This window comes from Delphinus delphis, chromosome 15 (assembly GCF_949987515.2).
Source record: "Delphinus delphis chromosome 15, mDelDel1.2, whole genome shotgun sequence".
NCBI classification, from domain to species: domain Eukaryota; kingdom Metazoa; phylum Chordata; class Mammalia; order Artiodactyla; family Delphinidae; genus Delphinus; species Delphinus delphis.
The window spans coordinates 64,971,479-64,990,925 of record NC_082697.1 but is presented as its reverse complement, the minus strand read 5'-3'; the positions used below and the strand labels follow the sequence as shown (position 1 = coordinate 64,990,925).

The window sequence follows — 19,447 nt, the reverse complement described above, 5'->3', positions numbered from 1 at the left end:
CATGCTGCTGCCATGATCCTGGAGTTCCAGCCTCCAGAACTGTGAGAAATTAAATTTTGTTGTTGATAAGTAAACCAGTCTGGGGGACTTCCCTGGTGGTCCAGTGGGTAAGACTCTGTGCTCCCAATGCAGGGGGCATGGGTTTGATCCCTGGTTGGGGAACTAAGATCCCACATGCCACACAGCACAACCGAAAAAAAAAAAAAGGAAAACCAGTCTGTGGTATTTCATTACAGCAGCCCAAACAAATTCAGACAGAAAATTGGTACCCGGAGCGGAGTGCTAGTATAACAAATATGGAAGCAGCTTTGGAACTGGATAATGGGTAGAGGCTGGAAGAGTTCTGAAGGATGTGCTAGAAATTGTGAGGGCTCAGAAAGAAGAGAGGAAAGCTGCAGAGAAAGCCTCAACCTCCTTAGAGAACACCTAAGTGGGGGTAAACAGAATGTTGGTAGAACCGCAGAAGGTAAAGGTCATTCTGATGAGGCCTCATACAGAAGGAGGAACACGCTTTTGGACAGTGGAGGCAAGCAATCCTTGTTATAAAGTAGCAAAGAGCCTGGCTGAATTAGTCCGTGTCCTGGTGTTTTGTGGAAGGCAGAACTTGTGAGCCATGAAATTTGGATATTTGGCTGAAGAAATTTCTAAACAAAGTGTTGAAGGTGCAGCTTGGCTTCTCTTGAATGCTTACAGTAAAATTCAAGAAGAGAGGAATGACTTAAAGTCAAAATGGCTGACCAAACGGCAAACAGGCCTAAAAACCTGGAAAACTCTGTTTCAAAGAGCACAGGAAGCTGGCCCCTTTGTTTCCTTGGCCTCCAGATGCCTTGAATTCATCCCTTCCACGCCCCCCCATTCCCACCCCCATTCTCAGCTCCTTGACTTCATTAATATGTGTATGAACCCCAAATCTAACTGTGCCTTGCAATTAATCAGCTTTACTCAATAAACCCCACCTACTCAGACATCTAACACAGTACAAAAGAACTGAGAGCCCATGTAATTTCGCTTCCATCCCTTTCTAAATAAATTTCGCTTCGAGTGTAGGAAAGGAGAAAAGCTAGTGAACAATATAGACCGGCCTCTACTTGTTTTTTGTTTTTAAAGGAAAACCCCTACCACAATACACTGCCTAGTCCCTTTGGGTTACATTTACTAAATATATACTGTCTTCATCTTCCAAAAATATTTCAGTTGAATTCATTTATGAAATATTCTTCCCAACTCCTTTTAATATGCCACCAGCCAATCCTTGATTTATAAAACAAACAAAACCCCAAAGAATAAATTGGAAATCTAGTCATCAACAGCCATAATGGAGTTTAAAAAATCAACTTATACTTTTCCTCCTTTCAGATCACTCTTAACTTTATCAATAGAATTTTGAAAAGTTAATTTAATAGAATGAGTAGAAATGTAATCTGACCTGAAATTCAACTGCAAATGTGTTGTTCGTCGCCATAATAATTATTAACGAATCAACAGCTAAAAAAAGGATAGTATCAAAAGAGCAGTATGACTTGATACACAACAACCGAGTATCAGTTCTCATTTGTTATGTGCTTATTACTGTTGGGGCCCACAGCGGGCCACCCCCAAATATGGCATAGTGATTATCTTGAATTAAAGTTACTTAAGAAACTTAAGGAAGAGCTGATGTAGAGGGACACTCTGACCCTCCTCTCTGTCTCCCTGAAGGCAGGAAATAAGTCTCCCCTGTGAAAGGTGCCCACTTGCATCTGGAGGTAGAAGGACACCCTTGTCGCCAGAGATGGGGACTCAGGGCCAAGAAGCCTATATAAAAGAACCTTGTTATTTCTTTAATACCACAAGCCTGCTGTTTAGATTCTTCACTAATTAAGCACCCAAAGCCCAACTTTCCTTGTTCTGTCAATTCCTCACAAATCTATTTTGTCTAAAAAGTATAAAAGCTGCCTGTTTCAGCCACTTCTTAGGTCCTGTATCTATGAGACCTCCAGAACATACAAATTAAAATTTGTTTCTTTTTCTCCCATTAATTTACCTTGTGTCAATTTTATTATTGGTCCAGCCACAAGAACTCAAGAGAGTAGGAGGGGGAATTTCCTCTCCCTGACACTATATACCAGGATACAGGACAAGCCCTTTACCTCTATTTCCTATGAGGTAGGTACTATGATTATGCCCATTTCTCAGATGGAGAAGCTGAGGCTGTTGGTAACTTGTGAGAGGTTAGCAAGTGATACAGACAGATGCAAACCGAGGCAGCCTGCCTCTAGGATTCAGTAGTTCTACAGATCATCTATAGGTCAACTTGAGAATTTGAAAAAGCAATTGTCTTTTCTTTTTTTTTTAAGGACTGAGCTTTGAAATGATTTTTTTTTTTTAAGTGTGAGGGGAGGGAATTCTTTGGGGAAAAAATACTTGTTCTGGACAAACCTTTAAAAAACAAAAGGGAAGGAAACATTTACACTTGCCGTAAGTCCATGTCAAGTTGCTATTTCGATTTTTCAACCATTTCTTCCATTATTTCCTCAAATTTGCTCTCAGTTCCCTAGTGTTTCCTATAGGTTGAGATGTTAAAAGCATTTTCAATGCCTGGGTCTTTGGTAAGGCTAGCAGTGACCTCTAGTGGGCATTTTCTCAAAAAGCCTTACTCTTCTTCCCGCGAACATAGCTGATAAGCTGGTAAAAAGACCCCCAACTCCCAGCAATGCGAAAGGGTGGTCTGGCTCCTTGGCAGCTGCCACAGAAAAAAGGCCAACATTTCATACCTCCACTCCTAGCTTGGTCTGGCCTCTGGCTACTCCAAGTGTGAGTCACAGATCACCAACAAGAGCATCACCTGGGGAGTACTGAAATACCCCTACAGAATCAGGGTCTGCATTTCTCCAAAATCCCCAGGTGACTGATATGCACATTAAAGGTTGACACTGCCCTATTTTTAAATTATTTACATTGGGTAACATGAATGTGTAGAAATCCTACTACCAGTTACCAAATTAATCTCCTTATACTGGAAATACCGAAATCCAATAACTGCTTTTTAATTCTCAAGTGACTTTTTTTATTTTTTGGATTTGCAAATACAGTTTATTTTACAGAAATTCAACATTATAAACAGCAGGCACCTCCCAGCCCCCCACCCGTACCACTGGGTGCAGACCATGCTATGCAGAGTGAGCAGTGATGCAGCCCTACTGCTTTGGAGGGAGATTCGAGAGCGATGGAACCTGCCTGCACCACGGCCTGCCTGCCCCACACACGCACGCGCCTGCCCGCCTTGCAGGCCACCAGAGTCTGTCTGGGCCCAGCCCGCGCTGGACCAGTTAAATGGATCCAGCACAGGTCTCTAATTCCTTCATGTCGTCGTCTTCCTCTTCCTTCTTCTTGGTGGGTTTTGATGGTAGGGATATAGAAGGAACATTTGGTAGAGTGACTGTTTCCGGTCCACTGATTTCCAGCAAATTCTTGTCTAGTTCCTCCTGTTCTAGTTCTTCTAATTCTGCCATGAGCTCATCCTCGTCAAACTCTTCTCCAAACCCTACAGGTTTTGAAATAGCTGTTGAAATCTCTTCTGCAAGTTCCTGCTGGTCAGCAATGTCCTGCATTAACTCATCAACTTTATCGATGTCCATGTTGTCGTGGGCAGCCTTCATGGCTTTGGTGGCATAGCCCATGTTCTTGAGCACCTCGGTGTTCGTGTTAGCATTCTCCAGGGCCTCTCGCTGGAACTCGCTGGTTGACAGTGTGCCGTCGATCTGTGCCAGCTGCTTTTCATACCTCTTCTTGCGCTTCAGTGCCTGGAGGGCAGCGTGCTTGTTTTTGGTGCCGTGCTTCTTGGCGGCTGTCAGCTCCTGCTCGATCTTCTTCTCCAGGAATTCCTGTTTCTTACTTAGCATCTCCTCCATGTCCCGAAGCCTCTGGATGGCCGCCTGGGGGGTCGGGCCGCCCTTGCCCTCAAGTGACTTTTTAATTACTAATGACATAATCTGGCCACACAGTTTTTTATCCCCCAATCACAATATACTCCCCCTCCCCAATAGAGTCTTAAAATGATGTAGAAATTCTGACTCCAAAGAATGGTATTTTTAACAGTGCTATGACCATAGGACTGAACAGGAAATGTAATCCACAGTGCACTGGACATCTCACAGGTGAGGTCAGTAATAACAAAATGTGTGGGTGAGAAGAGGCATGCTGGGGAGACCCATGACAACACAGCAGGACTCAGGAACCCTGCTACCCAGGAATCTCAGCCCAGGACCTAGACTGTAGGGCCATATGACAATAATGATTAAGATCAGAGGTTTGGGACTTCCCTGGTGGTTCAGTGGTTAAGAATCCGCTTGCCAATGCAGGGGACACGGGTTCGATCCCTGGTCTGGGAAGATCCCACATATCACAGAATAACTAAGCTTGTGCACCATAACTACTGAGCCTGTGCTCTAGAGCCCATGAGCCACAACTACTGAGCCCGTGCACTGCAACTACTGAAGCCCGCGTGCAGCAGCAAAGACCCAACGCAGCCAAAAAAAAAAAAGATCACAGGTTTGAGTTCCAAACCTCAGTACTCCTTGCAGGCTACAAGGCTAAATGAACTGCTTCATCTTTCTGTCTCCACTTTCTTATCTGAAAAATGGGTTTTTTAGGAGATGAGATGTTGCACGTTCAGCACTTAGCACAGTGACTGGCACAAGATAAAGGCTTGATAAATGTCAAATTTAATGACAGAAACACGTTTCTCCTCTGAGGGCCTCCTCAGTCTCCTCATTCATTCCATAAATATTACTCAGCACCTACTATCTGCCAAGCTCCATGCCAGGCTCTGGAGATACAATGATGGTTAAAACTCAGCCCCTTTAACTTAAGAAGCATCAAGTCTATGGGCAAACTGAAAGATGAACACATGCTACCACAGACAGAAGTGTTTAGAGCACAGTCAGACTAGGAACTGTGGAGACCCTAGATGCTAAACGGCTAACAGCACCTCTCTCTGTAAAGTATACCAAAGGTAAAAATGCACTGGGATTAAACAGCATCTTCCTGGATCTTCTGATTACAAAATTCCAGCCAGATAAGTGCATTGAAGCTATATGTTTTGGTATATAAGCCTTAGTGATTTCCTAAAAGGGGTTTTGCATGACTAGGTCAAAGAAAACTCAAGGCAGGTCATATAAGAACTCACTGGCATCCAATCCTGATTTAGCATACCGAGACTTTTGAAGGAAGACTCTTAAAGAGTTAGACATGTGAAGGGAACAAGAGAAAGACCGCTGTTTATCAAGCATAAAATCAGAAGTATGTATCTGATTATTTCTAAGGTCCAGGGCTGTATATTTTTTCATTTGCTCACTCACTCACTCATTCAATGTAAACCACTTTGCATCATTTGCAGAGAAAGATCAGAAAATAATCTCCCTTTCTCACGTGCCCAAATAATTCCACTACTACCATCACATCTTGCTCCGGTTCTTCACACACCCGTAGAAGCAGCTGGAGCCTGAAGCGCCAATCACTCCTAGCTACTCCAGCCACAAGAGGCCGACAGGCCCAGCCGCCTTGGAACGCGCCATTAGCTTCTTCTTGATGACCTCCTATTCATCCTCCAAAACCCAATTTAAGGCTCTTCCTCTCTCAAACCTTCCCCAAGCCGCCAGGTGTGCCTAATCCCAATGCCTTCTTTGGATATCCTTCTATTCAGAAGCTTACCTGCTCCACTAAACTGTCAGCTCCTTGATGCCAAGGAGTACGTCTGAGGGTTGTGTATCGTGAATGCCCAGTGCAGGGCCCTGCACAGAGTAGGATGAATGGCAGCCATTTCACAGATGAGAAAAGCAAGTCTCCTCTAGATGAGCCCAGTCATTCAGAAAACTGCCAGGTCTTCCGAGTCGTCCAGACCAGAGCTGAGCCCACCATTTTCTGCAGCCAGCTCCCCCAGAACCCGCGCCAACTTCTGGGAAAGCGGAGGCCGGGGAACTTGAGCTTTTTTTAGGGAATGAATGGAGAGGGTGGCGTGGAAGGCGCGGGGAGAGGTAGCGGAGGAGGGGACCAAGATCCCACCCGTCCGGCTTCAGGGAGGTCCTCTGAACCCGGGTAGCGGCCGGGGATCTGTGGTCAAGACCACCAGGAGATGGGGTGGGAGACTCCACCAAACCCAACAGAAAGCAGTTCACACACTCCCTCGCAGAGACACACACCGAGACAGAAACAGAATCCCAGAAACCACGAAGGACACCACCTCCCTTAAGCCCAGCCGCCGCTTCCTTCTTACCAAGGAAAGACCGCCATCTTCCCAGTCACATGACCGCTACTTCTGGCACCGCCAGTCCAATTCGCCCTTCCAGACCACGCCCCTCCAGGGGGCCATGTTTGTAAGGGGCGGACGCCCCTCCCCGCAGGGTCAGGGCCGCCATGTTTGTGAGGGGCGGGGCGCCCTCCCGCAAGGCACGGGCCTTGCCGCTCGGGCGGCCATGATTAAGAAGGGCACCGCAGGCCTTGTGGCTGCTGGTGCCGCAGCGCAGACATGATGAGCTGGCACTTGCGGCAGGTGGCCGCCTGGCCAGCCGGCGCCCTCTGGAGGCGGTGAAGAATCCAGACACCTGCGGAGAGAAGACGCTAACCGCGGCTGGGGTGGGAACAGCGTCCAGCCTGCGCGTGCTTTTGCGGCTAATTAGCAGTTTGGCTGGGTAAGCCACGCCCCCTCTGCAAGACACTGCGCCCACCTCCGTGCACCGGGGAATTTAGGCACTTACCGTACCCACCTCCCAGGACTAACAACCTGGGTCTCTAAGGGCTGCCGTAGATCCAAATGGGACTGCTTTCGACTGGAACTAAACTAACTGGAGAAATCGGGGTCAGCATTTCACCCCACTTGGCGAAGCCGTACGTTTCTATGAAGGTGGATGTCCGTTTCCACTACAGAACTTCCGTGCTCTAGTCTAGTTTTCTCTGATTAAAAAAAAAAACACAGGATATTTTACTAAATGGTTGCCATAGTAAGCATGTGTCACGCCCTGTGCTGAGCACTTTGCGTTCACTCTTCATTTACTCCCCACTGCAAACCTCTGAAATTACGGCAACCGGGATTTGACCTGACTCCAGACCTGACTACTAGTTTAACAGGGGAGATCTAACGGGGGTGACTGTTGGTTAACAGTTGGTTAATCACAAGGCATCTGATCCTCACTTTTTTCCCTTTTTCTTTGAAGTGTCTTTTCTGACAGGAGGAGGTCAGAAAACCACATTCTCAAAAATCTCCTCAGGAAAAGGCAGTAGAACATACCCTAACCCTCTAACGGAATACGCAGTTTATTTAGCACGCTGAGTCCTAGTTTCTTCAGCTGTGAAGTTAGGATAATTCTGACCGAGGTGAAGGGAGATGATTATCAAATGCCCGGCAAATGGTCAGCACTCAGTTGAAGCAGTACATCACTCACTTGGCAGGCTGAAAAATCATATTGTAACTTGTGACCTTTCTGATTTCAGAGCTTTTCTTTCCAGGGCCACAGACGATGCAGTGTATCATAAAGCAGGGCTTCTCCCGTTTGAATTGCACAGACTCACCCGGGGATCTTAAAGGCAGGTTCTGATTCAGCTCTGGGGCAGGGCCTGGGCTTCTGCATTTCTAACAAGTCCCTGGGTGGCACTGCTGCTGGTCTCTGGATGCAGAAGGGGCTGTGATCGTTGTGGGTGGTGAAGGTGGGGACGGGCATAGAACACAAGCAGCGGCAGAGCAACAGCGTGCGCTCCTCAGGACAGTCAGGCACACCCACTGATTCTGAACTCTTTAATCATGTCAGGTGTGTTACACAGATAATGGAGGTAATCCTGAAACAGGCTGTTGTAAGTTATGTAAAGTGTGAAAGGGGAGTCTTCCCACCATAGGCTGAGAAGCAAAACCACGCTTCTGGTGGCAACTTTGTCAACCACCTCAAGAAACTGCGTTGAAAGCCATAGAGAAACTGACCAAAAGGGAACAGATTAAATAAATAAGTGAAAAGGTAATATTTTACTGTCAAGTATAATTTTGGTTAGACATGGTTTTGTTCTCAGAGCTGTCCTTTAGAACCTAACCGATGTGACTCCACTGCACCATACCCCAATCGGATTTGCTGCATTCCATGACTGAAAGTCTTTTTTTTTTTTTAATTTTTATAACCTACATGTATGCCCACTATGGTCTGTTACAGATAGCATTCCAACTTCACTTGCTTATTTTTTTTTTATAACTATTACTCTTCATTTGGGGGTAGGAGGGGGATTGTGTGTGGTTGTTCATGGGACAGTGACACCTGACAGAAAAAAAGATCTTCATCTCCAGAATGGGTCCTTGTTTTCAGCTCAGTATGAGTAATAAAGAGTTCCCAGTCAATGTACATAATAAACAAGAGCAAAGGGTGGCCACTGGAAAAGGGAGAGGCTGTTCTCACACTGCCTTGTAGATTATCAAATGTAGTATCTCCTCGATAAGAGGTAAAAATGAGGACCATTGGACTATGCTCACATTAGATGACCAGGCAGCAGCAGTGGTTGGATTCTTAACGCTGTGCAAGTCAGCAGCTTGGTGTGAGCTTCAACCTGAGCATTCTCTCCCATTCGATCCAGCTAAGACATTTCCAGCTCCAGTGAACTTTTGCCCTCTGAAAAGTCCAACTCATGCAAAATCAAATGCCAGGGGGCTAATGTTACAGGTTACATATTAAATAGTGGGATATACCTTTCAAGGGTCTTGTAAAAAATTATCATATTACAATATTAATGTCTTGGCCACATACTTTTCAAAAGTCCTTTCTTTGGTAAATAAAAAATCAAATGAGATTTCTTTTAAGATGAAAAGTTTATTTTGCCTTTTGCCTAGAAGCAAAACTAGTGAAAATTAAAATTAAAGTATAAAAATAAATATAATTTACATTCATGGACATTCCACTCAAAGAAAAAATAACAAAAATAATATATATAAATAAAAATCCATTAAAAGCACAAAACAATGTCTGGCACTTTTATGAGAAAAAGCTGTGAACATTAAAAAAATTTATAAAACACACAAGCTTTTATCCTTAAAAAAAACACTCAAGTTTTGCATCCTTAATCTAAAACTAGTTTTATCTCTGAAACATACTATTTGTTGTAGCCAATTTGCATTACTGTACACAAAACTTTTAGCATCTATCTTTCATACTGGAAAGACCCACAAGATCTGAGTAAGCTGTATCCTGAGTTTTCAGAATGATAAAGCACAATTTATCATATTAAGATAATTTTGATACACTTTGCCCACAAATATAAATTGGTAACTCAGACATTTTTGACTGTGTTCTATTTCTAATTTTCTGATTCACTCATTAAATAAATGATACATCTCAATAAAGAAAATCAAGTTTACACCCAGAGTAGATTACTATTTTCTGTCTACAGCTAGATGTAAAAGTTAAATTTTAAATGGAATGGAAAATCGAAGAAAACAATCTTTATCTCGACATTCTTAAGAGAATATTAAGAATATATATATATAGTCTGCATTTTCAAAATACCAGTATCTTTTTAAAATTTAAGTTAGAAAGATTAAATGTACACATAAATGTTCCCAATTTTATGTGAGAAGCACAAAGCCCTTTTGGAGATGGCATGATAAATTAACAGTGACATTCTTTTTCATAAAATCATGTTCCCTTGGTAACACTTTTTGGTTTATATTTTAAATGATTATGTAAGTGATGAAAAACCTTAAACATTAGTGCCTCTTATGTAATGCAGACTTTAAACTAGACAGTATTATTATCCCATTTGAAAATCTGAATTTATCATATTGTATAGCCCTTTATTCTCCCCTAAATCCAGCATGCTAAAAAAAGCAGACTATGAAGAAATAAACAGACTAAATAGAAAATGTAACTGCATGCAACACGTTATTCTATTTTAAAGAAATAGATGTAATAATGCATTCATTCCGAAGCGCTACTACATTTAAGAACATTGTGCTATCTTCCCCAAATTTGTTATACCCTCCACAGAAAGATTTTATAATTTAATAGAAACGTTTCTAATAGTACTAGGGTAACATACATTATTAACATACATTAAGCCTAACATTTCTGTGAGACAACTAGTTGCTGAGAGGAATGTGTACCTATGACCAAAATGGTGATGCCCAGCTACTCCTGTGGTGAATTTTAGGTAGACCACAATCAACAGGCAAGTGTTCTATCCTATGTGGTTACACTGTAAGTCCAAGAATATGAGAGATTAATCAGAGTTTTCAAAGTTACAAAACCGGGGAAAAACATTCTTCTGCAATAATTTCCCCTCAAACAGAACAGTATCTAGTTTATCAAATTCAGCAATCAGTGTGCAGAGATTAATGAAATTTATATTTCAGAACTTATTTATAAGTTATCACACCTTTTCAATATTTTATAGAAATAAACGCAAATGTCCTTTAAGTTTACAAAAAGGTTCTCAGCGGACACCTGAGTAATAAAACAAACTTATGTTTGTGCAGGTTAAGGACAGAAATGAGCCAATTACTAAACACTAATTTGTCTTCACCTGAAACCGATATTAAGAGGAAAATTCGGTGGGGGGGATGGGATTAGCCAGGCTGACCAAAATATCCAGATGATTTTTCAGCCCTTTGGCATCACTTTGCCTGTGTAAACAGAGTCCAGAGTTAAATAAAAAGTCGTGAGCAGGGAAAATAATATGGATCCTAACCCTTCCCCCCTTTTTTATCCTAATGAATGTTGTCTTCTTAAGTTGTCGCAACATTTGGCTGCTTTCTTTGGATTTTTCCTGCATATACTCCTAAAAATAGAGCAAAACTATTATTATTTCTCAATGTTAGTTTTTCTGTAATGATACCATTTAATGAGTGCTCACTATGCACCAAGCACTGAGCTAAGCAAAACACATTATTATATTTAATCCTTATGTAAAATAATCACGAGGTCAAAATTGTTACTACTATTTTAACAATAATAAAACTGAGACATAGGAGAGTAAGTCACCTGTGTAAGTAACAGAGCTAGAAGCAGAAACTCTGAGAACCCAATTCTACCTGATTCATTGTTTTACTTAACCATTTTGCATTACTACCTCCTACTCTGCTTTAATTAGCAATTTCTGAATTTCACTATAAACTCTTAAGTCAAGCACAAGACATCAAATGAATGTTTTAAAACATATATGAGATCAGAGACTGCAATTTAGTTTCTAAAAACTATAAACAACTTTAATTGCTTTGCAGCAAACTTTAACGCCTTAGAATTGTACTTCAGTCTAAAGAATATGATAGTCTATCAACATAAAAATGAGTTTTCTATAAAATGCTTAATAAAAGGTTTGTCCTCCATGTAGGTCATATCAAAGCATAATTTCAAATTTGTTTGAAACATAATCCAGGCCATCAAAAATTTAAGGAGGAAAGAATAATCTTTTCAAAAGCAACTATGGATCCCTGTGTTGAGATTCATAGTAGAATTTTAGTCATAAGCCAAATTTTCAGTTTATGTAAAAGGATAAAATTCTTTAGTCTTTTTCAATTGTCTAAATATGCACTCACGTATAAGTAAATCTTTAGGAAAAATTAGGAAAGAATTTTTGTACTTGTTTAGATACATGTTAATTATACATGTTAATTCAAGGGTTAAGTACATTTTTATTAATAATTATGTTGCAATGCAATTAAACCACAATAGTTCTAGATACTAAACTTCATTGTACACATTAACTGCAATGACTTCCTATTCATCCTTTATACTGTTGCGTATTACTGAATAGAAACAGTAGTTGCTATTTTACTTATAGATTCACAGGTGACAAATAGTGGAGATGAAATGCATGAGAAAAGAATATGGAGAGTAGTCACTTGGGCAATAGACAACATTAGGCAAAGCAATACTAATTCCTCAATGATTTGCCAACTAGCTAGGATTTATTACAATATACAACACTAACGAGGAAAAATGGAAAATGTCTTAAAATTCCATGTAACTTCACAAGCAACAGGTCTGATGTTTGGTCTGAGTTCTTCCAAATGGTTATCTTTCAAACCAGCTGATTCTACCTCTGGAATAAGCAGGATTTTCAGCTCTGTAATCCCCTTTAAAACAACTCCATTGACTGTCACTCACAGTGAATTCCAAAAGATGACCTTTTAAATTATCCTCTCTATATTCAACATTATGAATTAAACTCACTATATATACATGCAAAAGGTGAGCAATCAATTCAAAGTTGTGATCAATATCTTGTTCCCTCTTTGAACTTATGTGAATAACATGAAAAAATTTATGTTGCTTATTCCCTCCTAATTTGGAGAAAATTACTTAGTAGTAAAAGCTCTAAAATATGACTAATGGTGTATTAATGAGAAGACTAGAATTGATTAAAGATTTAATTTTAATTGCCTGGTGATTAGGTTTCTTTTAAATGTTTAGAAATCAGTCTAGTTAAAGCAAAGCATTCTGCAAGTATTTTTAATGGATCACATAATTTTTGGTGAGTTATCACAGTGTCTTAACAAAGACACCTAAAAAATATTAAAACATTAGCTTAAGGGTTTTGCATTAGCTCAACACTGAATTTGTCTTTTTGCCACCATAAATAGGATTTTAAAATACACTTTTTGGCTTAGCCCTTAAATAATTCTCAAATAATGAACATAAAGAGAAATTTAGCTCAAGCTTCTTATTGAGCAAAAGATTAAGACTTCACCCCCTCCCATTTGGCATATTCACATGTGACCTTGTGGTCAGAGAGAAATTCTTCCCCTTATGTGCAGATACAAATATTCCTGGGTGATACACTTTCCCAAAGCTGAATAGACATGCACAGATTTAGACATCAGATCATTATATTTTACTCATTTATAAAAACTTTTCTGAGTTAAGCATGTATAATTCTACGAAGTTTTCAGATTAAAAAATACATAGTGTCTCCATGGAATTTACAGAAATCAAGATTGCAACCACAGTTTCACTAAGATCTCCTGACTGCCGCAAAATACTAATACAAATGATCACTAGTAGGAATGACGGTGAATATGCCAAAATTATGGTGGCAAGGAAAGACAGTCTATCCCGCTGGTATGGCCTGGGTCATGGGGCAGCTTGTGCACGTCTTTCTATTGAATGGGTTTCAGGAATTCGTTTGCTACACACCTGAAACAGGCGCTCTGTTAGGCACTCTGCTCTGTGAAGACTTCTGTCTATTTTGCACAACCCCCTTCACTGATGTCTTAGGGGTTCTAATTGAATATAAAAAAATTAATAAGTCACTTGCGTTAAGTTCTAAATGTTCAACATTCAAAAAAAGCAACCATACTGCATCAACCGTTCAAAGCACAAATAAGCTTGAAAAGAATTAAGTCTCATGCATGTGCACAGTAAAGAAACTATACCTTTCCCTTCGTCAGGAGACTATAACCATGACTTATGCTTTGTTGGAGAAACACTTTGGTGATGTTGAACTTACTATGTGGATGTTTACATTATTTAATGAGCAAAATGGTATGAAATGAAAAGTAAAAACACGCCAACATAAGATGATAATTAAAATTTAATACACAACAGTACATCAAAGGGTTATCTTTGAACAAAACGTTAAAAGCTCTTCCTAATACTATAAAAAGATCACATTTGAAAATAGTTATCCTTTATATAAAAAGCTAATCCCTCTCAAAGCTAATCTTGATTTGAATATTTTTAAATACCCATGTGTGTTGAATTCTTACCCTTGTCTACTCAGTAGCCTATGAACAGGTGCATTCTGTCCTTGATTTGGCTGAAGGACTCTGTTGACAAGGTAAATAAAAAATTAATTCAATGGGATAAATTCAGTTTTTCCCCCACTTTCTTTCAACAGATGAAAGAAACAGTGAGGCAGAAGTCAACGATGCAACGATTTGGCCTATACATTATCACAATGCAAAACAAATTGATTAAAGTGTATTAATATAGTGCTTATTTGCTCACCAAGAGAACAAACCTCGGTTTTTTTATCAGGAAAGAGATGTCTAACACAAGTATTAATCCTTGTGCTTTTAGATAATTTATTTATGTACTTTACAGAAGGAATTTTTCCTTTCAAACATCTGAGAAACAAAACATCACTCTTGTAAGAGCAGAAAACACGTCAGAAACATTAAGCTAGCTTTCTAAGGTTTTTAAGTAAGTATCAAAGACCCCTTGGACTGCAGACTGAACTCAGGACATACGGGGCTCAAATTTCCATCAGAGATAGCATGTCCTACAGAAAGCTCCAGGAACATCTGGTCTGGCACATGACCATGTATATGACCAGGTGTTACTACGGATTCTGACTCTGTGACCCTCCACCCCAACAGGGAGAGATTTACTGATGTAAAGTAGAACAAAGCCAACAAAAAACAAGCTTGGGATTTATAAGATTTTCTTTTCCTTAAAAGTTAAAAAATAGCCTCTTACTGAGACTAAGTGATTTTTCTCACCTTGTTTCAGAAGGATTTTGCTTAACCAAAAATTTCTTATTTGGCATTCCCATTTCTGCAGCTCTAACACAATATAAAAATAAGGACACACAAATAATGTATTTAGAAAGGGGGAAAACACATGATTACAAATGTGATACAGGATGACAGAAACAAATCATCATTTCAAAGTTGGTGCACTACTGAAAGAGCTGTAATAAGCATACTAAAGACAAATTTCAAGAAAGAAGAGTTTTAATAGGATAGTTTCAGAATATTATTTGCATTAAGTTTTTCCTGCTATGAAGTCTTTAGGATATTTGAAAAAGAATATATTTAAAAGATATAAAATTAACACTGAATATAAGGATTAAGTATTTTTAAGATTACTTGATTAGCTATCAATTACACAAGTTGAATGTTGACCAATTTATTAGTTAATACATTTATCTAAAGATAAAATCAGATTTTACCACCTGATTTTAATAAAACTATTTATATAAAGGGATTTCTATCACCTCAGCTGCAGAAGTGTTAACAATTCTTTATTTCTAATTTGAATATACAAACCAACAGTTGCTTAAAATTAATTGGCTTGATAATAATTAAATTAGAATATGACAAGACATGAAAAAAACTTACTTCATGTACTTCTTCCTATCAAGAGACTTCTGTGTTGCAGCTGAAAGAGCCACTCGTGGACTTTTCATTTTATCCTTTAAAATACAAAAGTAACATAAAGCTCTAGTGGTACCAGTAATACCACTAAAGTATAGTATTGAATGATCTCAAATTGCATGGAAAAGCTTCTCTTACTGGCATTTTGAACTTTAATTTAGTCTTTACAATTGAAGCAGTCTAATTTTTTTAATTAAATAATTAAAATTATTTTTCCCAATGAAATGGTATAAATTTGGCTTTTCTTTTGCCAACCACACTAAGATCACTGATTCAAACCACAGATCTCCAACACTCTGATATACAGTTGACCCTTGAACAACACAGATTTGAACTGCACAGGTGACTTACATGCAGGTTTTTTTCCAACAAATATATTGGAAAATTTTTTGGAGATTTATGACTTTAAAAAACTCACAGATGAACCACATAACCTAGAAATATGAAAAAAAAATTTATGTCATGAATGCATAAAATATATGTATATACTAGTCTATCCTTACATAAGCATAAGGTGAGTGATATTTAATATAAAATTAATGTGTCAGTTTTCTTACTGTTTTATAACTGCTTTCAAAGAGTTACATTACCATTCAGTATGCAGGCCTCTCGCTCTATCTCTCTCTCTGTGCCTCCCTCTCCCTCTCTTCTCTCTCAACTACAGCCTATCATCACAGGTATGTGGGTTTTTTTTTAATGTAACACTGTTTCCAATACTGTATTATGAATATGACAACACCGTATGCCATGATTATAACAATTTATTCCTTAGTGTACAGGCTAGGCTACTGTGAAGCAATCATATTGATTACACCAGGTTCCCATAAATCAAACATATTGCTGCTTCCTCATTATCAATGCATGCATTGTTATAACTGTAAATAAATGTGAACTTGTTTTTCACATTATCTTTTCATTTTTTTTATCTTTTCATTTTTGATGTCTAATGTTAGTAATACATGTAACATCTACAGTGTTTTGTATCATATAAGACAATATTGATGTAGGTACTTAACAGACATGATTCATCTTATAAACAGACAACATAAATTATGGTATTGATAAATACAGTACAGTACTATAAATGTATTTTCTTTATGATTTTCTTAATATTTTCTTTTCTCTAACTTATTTTAAGGATACAGTATATAATACATATAACATATAACATATGTGTTAATTGACTGTTTATGTTATTGGTAAGACTTCTGGTCAACAGTAGACTATTAGTAGTTAAGTTGTTGGGGAGTCGGAAGTTATACTGAGATTTCTGACTGTGGGCCACCCCTAAGCCTCCACGTTGTTCAAGGATCAACTGTTTTTCAAATTAATTTGGAGCCTCTTTTCTAACTCTGATTTCCAAAAGAGGTAAAATGTACATGACAGTTTCAAGGAAATTCAATCAGGAGCAGCGGACAGTTTTTTATGAGTCATCCAAGTAATATTCAACACTTAACTCAAAAATCTAATCCCAGGGCTTCCCTGGTGGCACAGTGGTTAAGAATCCACCTGCCAACGCAGGGGACACGGGTTCGAGCCCTGGTGCGGGAAGATCCCACATGCCACGGAGCAACTAAGCCCGTGCGCCTAGAACCCGTGCTCCATAAGGAGAGAAGCCACCGCAATGAGAAGCCTGTGCACCGTAACCAAGAGTAGCCCCCACTCGCCACAACTAGAGAAAGCCCGCGCGCAGCAAAGAAGACCCAACGCAGACATAAATAAATAAATAAAATAAATTTAAAAATAAATAAATAAATAAAAATAAAAAAAAAAAAATCTAATCCCAAAAACAGTATGTAATTCTTGCCAATTTCTTTTAAATTTGTCTACAGATTTAAATATTATTGGTAATCCTGGGAACTACCTGTTTTAAGAATTGTAGGATGGGGGCTTCCCTGGTGGTGCAGTGGTTGGGAGTCCGCCTGCCAATGCGGGGGACGCAGGTTTGGGCCCTGGTCCGGGAGGATCCCATGTGCCGCGGAGCAACTAGGCCCGTGCGGAGCAACTAGGCCCGTGTGCCGCAACTGTTGAGCCTGCGCTCTGGAGTCCGTGAGCCACAACTACTGAAGCCCACACACCTAGAGCCTGTGCTCCGCAACAAGAGAAGCCCCACAATGAGAAGCCCGTGCACCACAACAAAGAGTAGCCCCTGCTCGCCGCAACTAGAGAAAGCCTGTGCACAGCAATGAAGACCCAACTCAGCCAGAAATAACTAAATATTAAAAAAAAAAAAAGAATAGTAGGATGGGTGCTAAAGTCAATAAAGAATGATATTTAGTATCAATTACACCAAACCCAGAAGAACCTCAATGTGAAGTAATTATAGATAGATCAATCAATCGATTGATCTGCCCCTGGTTCCTATTAATATTTGGTCTTTGACCCCAGTTCCTGACACAAAGCTCCTAAAACCCTTTTAATCAAATCTCCTGAGTGATAGGAGCATCTTTTGTTCTAATGCTTGATCTTTGACTTCGGTTCCTGACACTGAGCTCCTAAATCCCTTGAAATTTCCCAGGAGATAGAAGCAATTTTTTTGAACCCAGGCCCCGACAGTGAAAGCACCGAGCCTTAACCACTGGACAGCCAGGGAAATTCCCTAAAGTATCTTTTGTTCTAATAAGACAACTTTTGGTGGGCTCTGAATGAGGGCTAGTCACCAGAAAGACCAAGCACGATTACAACCTTGAAACTTTCAGCCTCACCCCCTATCCTCTGGGGACAGGACAGAGGCTGGAGATTGAGTCAATAATCAATCATGCCTACGTGATGAAGCCTCCATAAAAACCCTAAAATACACATCCACATGCTGGGAAGGTGGCACACACCCTCCACAGGACAGAAGCTCCTGCTCTCAGGACCCTTCCACACCTCGCCCTATGCATCTCTCTATCTGGCTGTTCATCTGTATCTGTTACTGTATCCTTTATTATATAATAAACCATTAAATGTAAGCAAATGTTTCCCTGAGTTCTGTGAACCATTCTAGAAAAATTTTCAAACCCGAGGAGGGAGTCATGGGAACCCCACTTTATAGCTAGTTGGTCAGAAGCAACATAATTATTAATAAAATATACTTAACCCTTGAATTAACATGTATAATTAATATGTATCTAAACAAGTACAAAAATTCTTTCCTATTTTTTCCTAAAGGTTTATTTAATGAGATTGGCATCTGAAGTGGGGGCAGTCTCATAAGACTGCCTCCTTGACATGTAGGATCTGATACTAACTCCAGGTAGATGGTATCAGAACTGAATTGAATTGTAGGACACCCAGCTGGTGTCAGAGATCTGGTGTGGGGGGAAAACCCACACATTTGGTAACAGAAATAATTTGTGAGTGTAAAAGAAATAGAGGGGTTTTTTCACTCACTAGTTTAAAAGTCATGTAACATACCATTTGCCTGAGCATTTTCTCTTTGCGAACTTCTCGATCATGATGTAGAATAGACATTCTTTCAGCTGCATCCATTACAAAGAATATGTCATGAATACCATACAGGGCAGCTCGCAACTAAGTTCAAAAGAAGAAAATATACCCATTTAAAAAGATGAGGTTAGAGGTCAGTAGTATTACGTATGCTCTTATTTAGAGAAAAAGGTTAAAGTTTTCATTGAAACCTACTTTCAGTGGTTCAGTGAAGGTAGAGAAATAAAACATTTCCATTCCCTAAGAGCCTTGAGGATACATGCATTACCTGAGCTAACACTCTTTCCTGAAGAGAAGCATCTTGTGCTGAAACAACACCTCTCTTTAATGGTGCTTCCAACTGAAAACTTCTTATGAATTCCATAGTATCCTGAAAGAAATGCTCCTTCATTTTTCTAGAAAGATTTCATGATCACTGGAGTTTCCTTTTGTTCTTTTTCTCAGTCAAAACGAAATGAAGAACACAAAACTATTACATCAGAAGTCAAACAGCACTCACTTTAAAGTGAGACAAAAAAATGCACAAATTACTTCGTTTACATATTTTAAAAAATTATCTGAATGAGATTAATCAATTTCAAAAACAGCCTATGTGACTAAAAAATGTTTGATCTGCCTAAGTTCTGAACTAATTTGTCAACTCAGCTGTCACAACACTGATAGAAACTGAGACAGAAATGTAATACAATTTACACAATCCTCTTACTTTTACAGTTTGTCGAAGTTGTTTCAGTTTATCTGTCTGCATGAGCCTACGAGTAAGAAATCCTTTTGCTACTGCAGTTACTTTGTTAAATTTTGCTTGTACTTCTGCACTGAAAACCTAGAAGAAATAAGATAGACACAACATTTTAATAATCTGAGCATTATACTCAAGATTGTTTTTCTTAATCTATTACAATGACTAAATTC

The 19,447-nt window shown here is 39.4% G+C and overlaps 2 protein-coding genes and 1 pseudogene across 4 annotated transcripts in view; all 3 read right to left on the bottom strand.

Moving 5' to 3' along the window:
- Positions 1 to 6,291, bottom strand: part of VPS35L (VPS35 endosomal protein sorting factor like) — a 128,832-nt gene extending 122,541 nt beyond the window's left edge. The window contains exon 1 of the mRNA XM_060031838.1: positions 6,254 to 6,291. Within this exon, the coding sequence (XP_059887821.1) occupies positions 6,254 to 6,270 (17 nt within the window). The 5' untranslated portion in view covers positions 6,271 to 6,291. The remainder of the gene's footprint in view (positions 1 to 6,253) is intronic.
- LOC132438046 (charged multivesicular body protein 4b pseudogene) lies at positions 3,074 to 4,434 on the bottom strand (annotated as a pseudogene).
- A 2,496-nt stretch (positions 6,292 to 8,787) lies between the features above and the next one.
- Positions 8,788 to 19,447, bottom strand: part of CCP110 (centriolar coiled-coil protein 110) — a 29,074-nt gene continuing 18,414 nt past the window's right edge. For 2 of the 3 annotated variants that reach the window (XM_060031829.1, XM_060031827.1), the window contains 8 exons: positions 19,242 to 19,358; positions 18,804 to 18,905; positions 18,503 to 18,619; positions 15,068 to 15,141; positions 14,447 to 14,509; positions 13,712 to 13,771; positions 13,140 to 13,225; positions 8,788 to 10,782 (listed from right to left, as the gene is read on the bottom strand). In XM_060031829.1, the coding sequence (XP_059887812.1) occupies positions 10,730 to 10,782; positions 13,140 to 13,225; positions 13,712 to 13,771; positions 14,447 to 14,509; positions 15,068 to 15,141; positions 18,503 to 18,619; positions 18,804 to 18,905; positions 19,242 to 19,358 (672 nt within the window). In that variant the 3' untranslated portion in view covers positions 8,788 to 10,729. The remainder of the gene's footprint in view (positions 10,783 to 13,139; positions 13,226 to 13,711; positions 13,772 to 14,446; positions 14,510 to 15,067; positions 15,142 to 18,502; positions 18,620 to 18,803; positions 18,906 to 19,241; positions 19,359 to 19,447) is intronic. The other variant, XM_060031830.1, reaches the window with a different exon arrangement.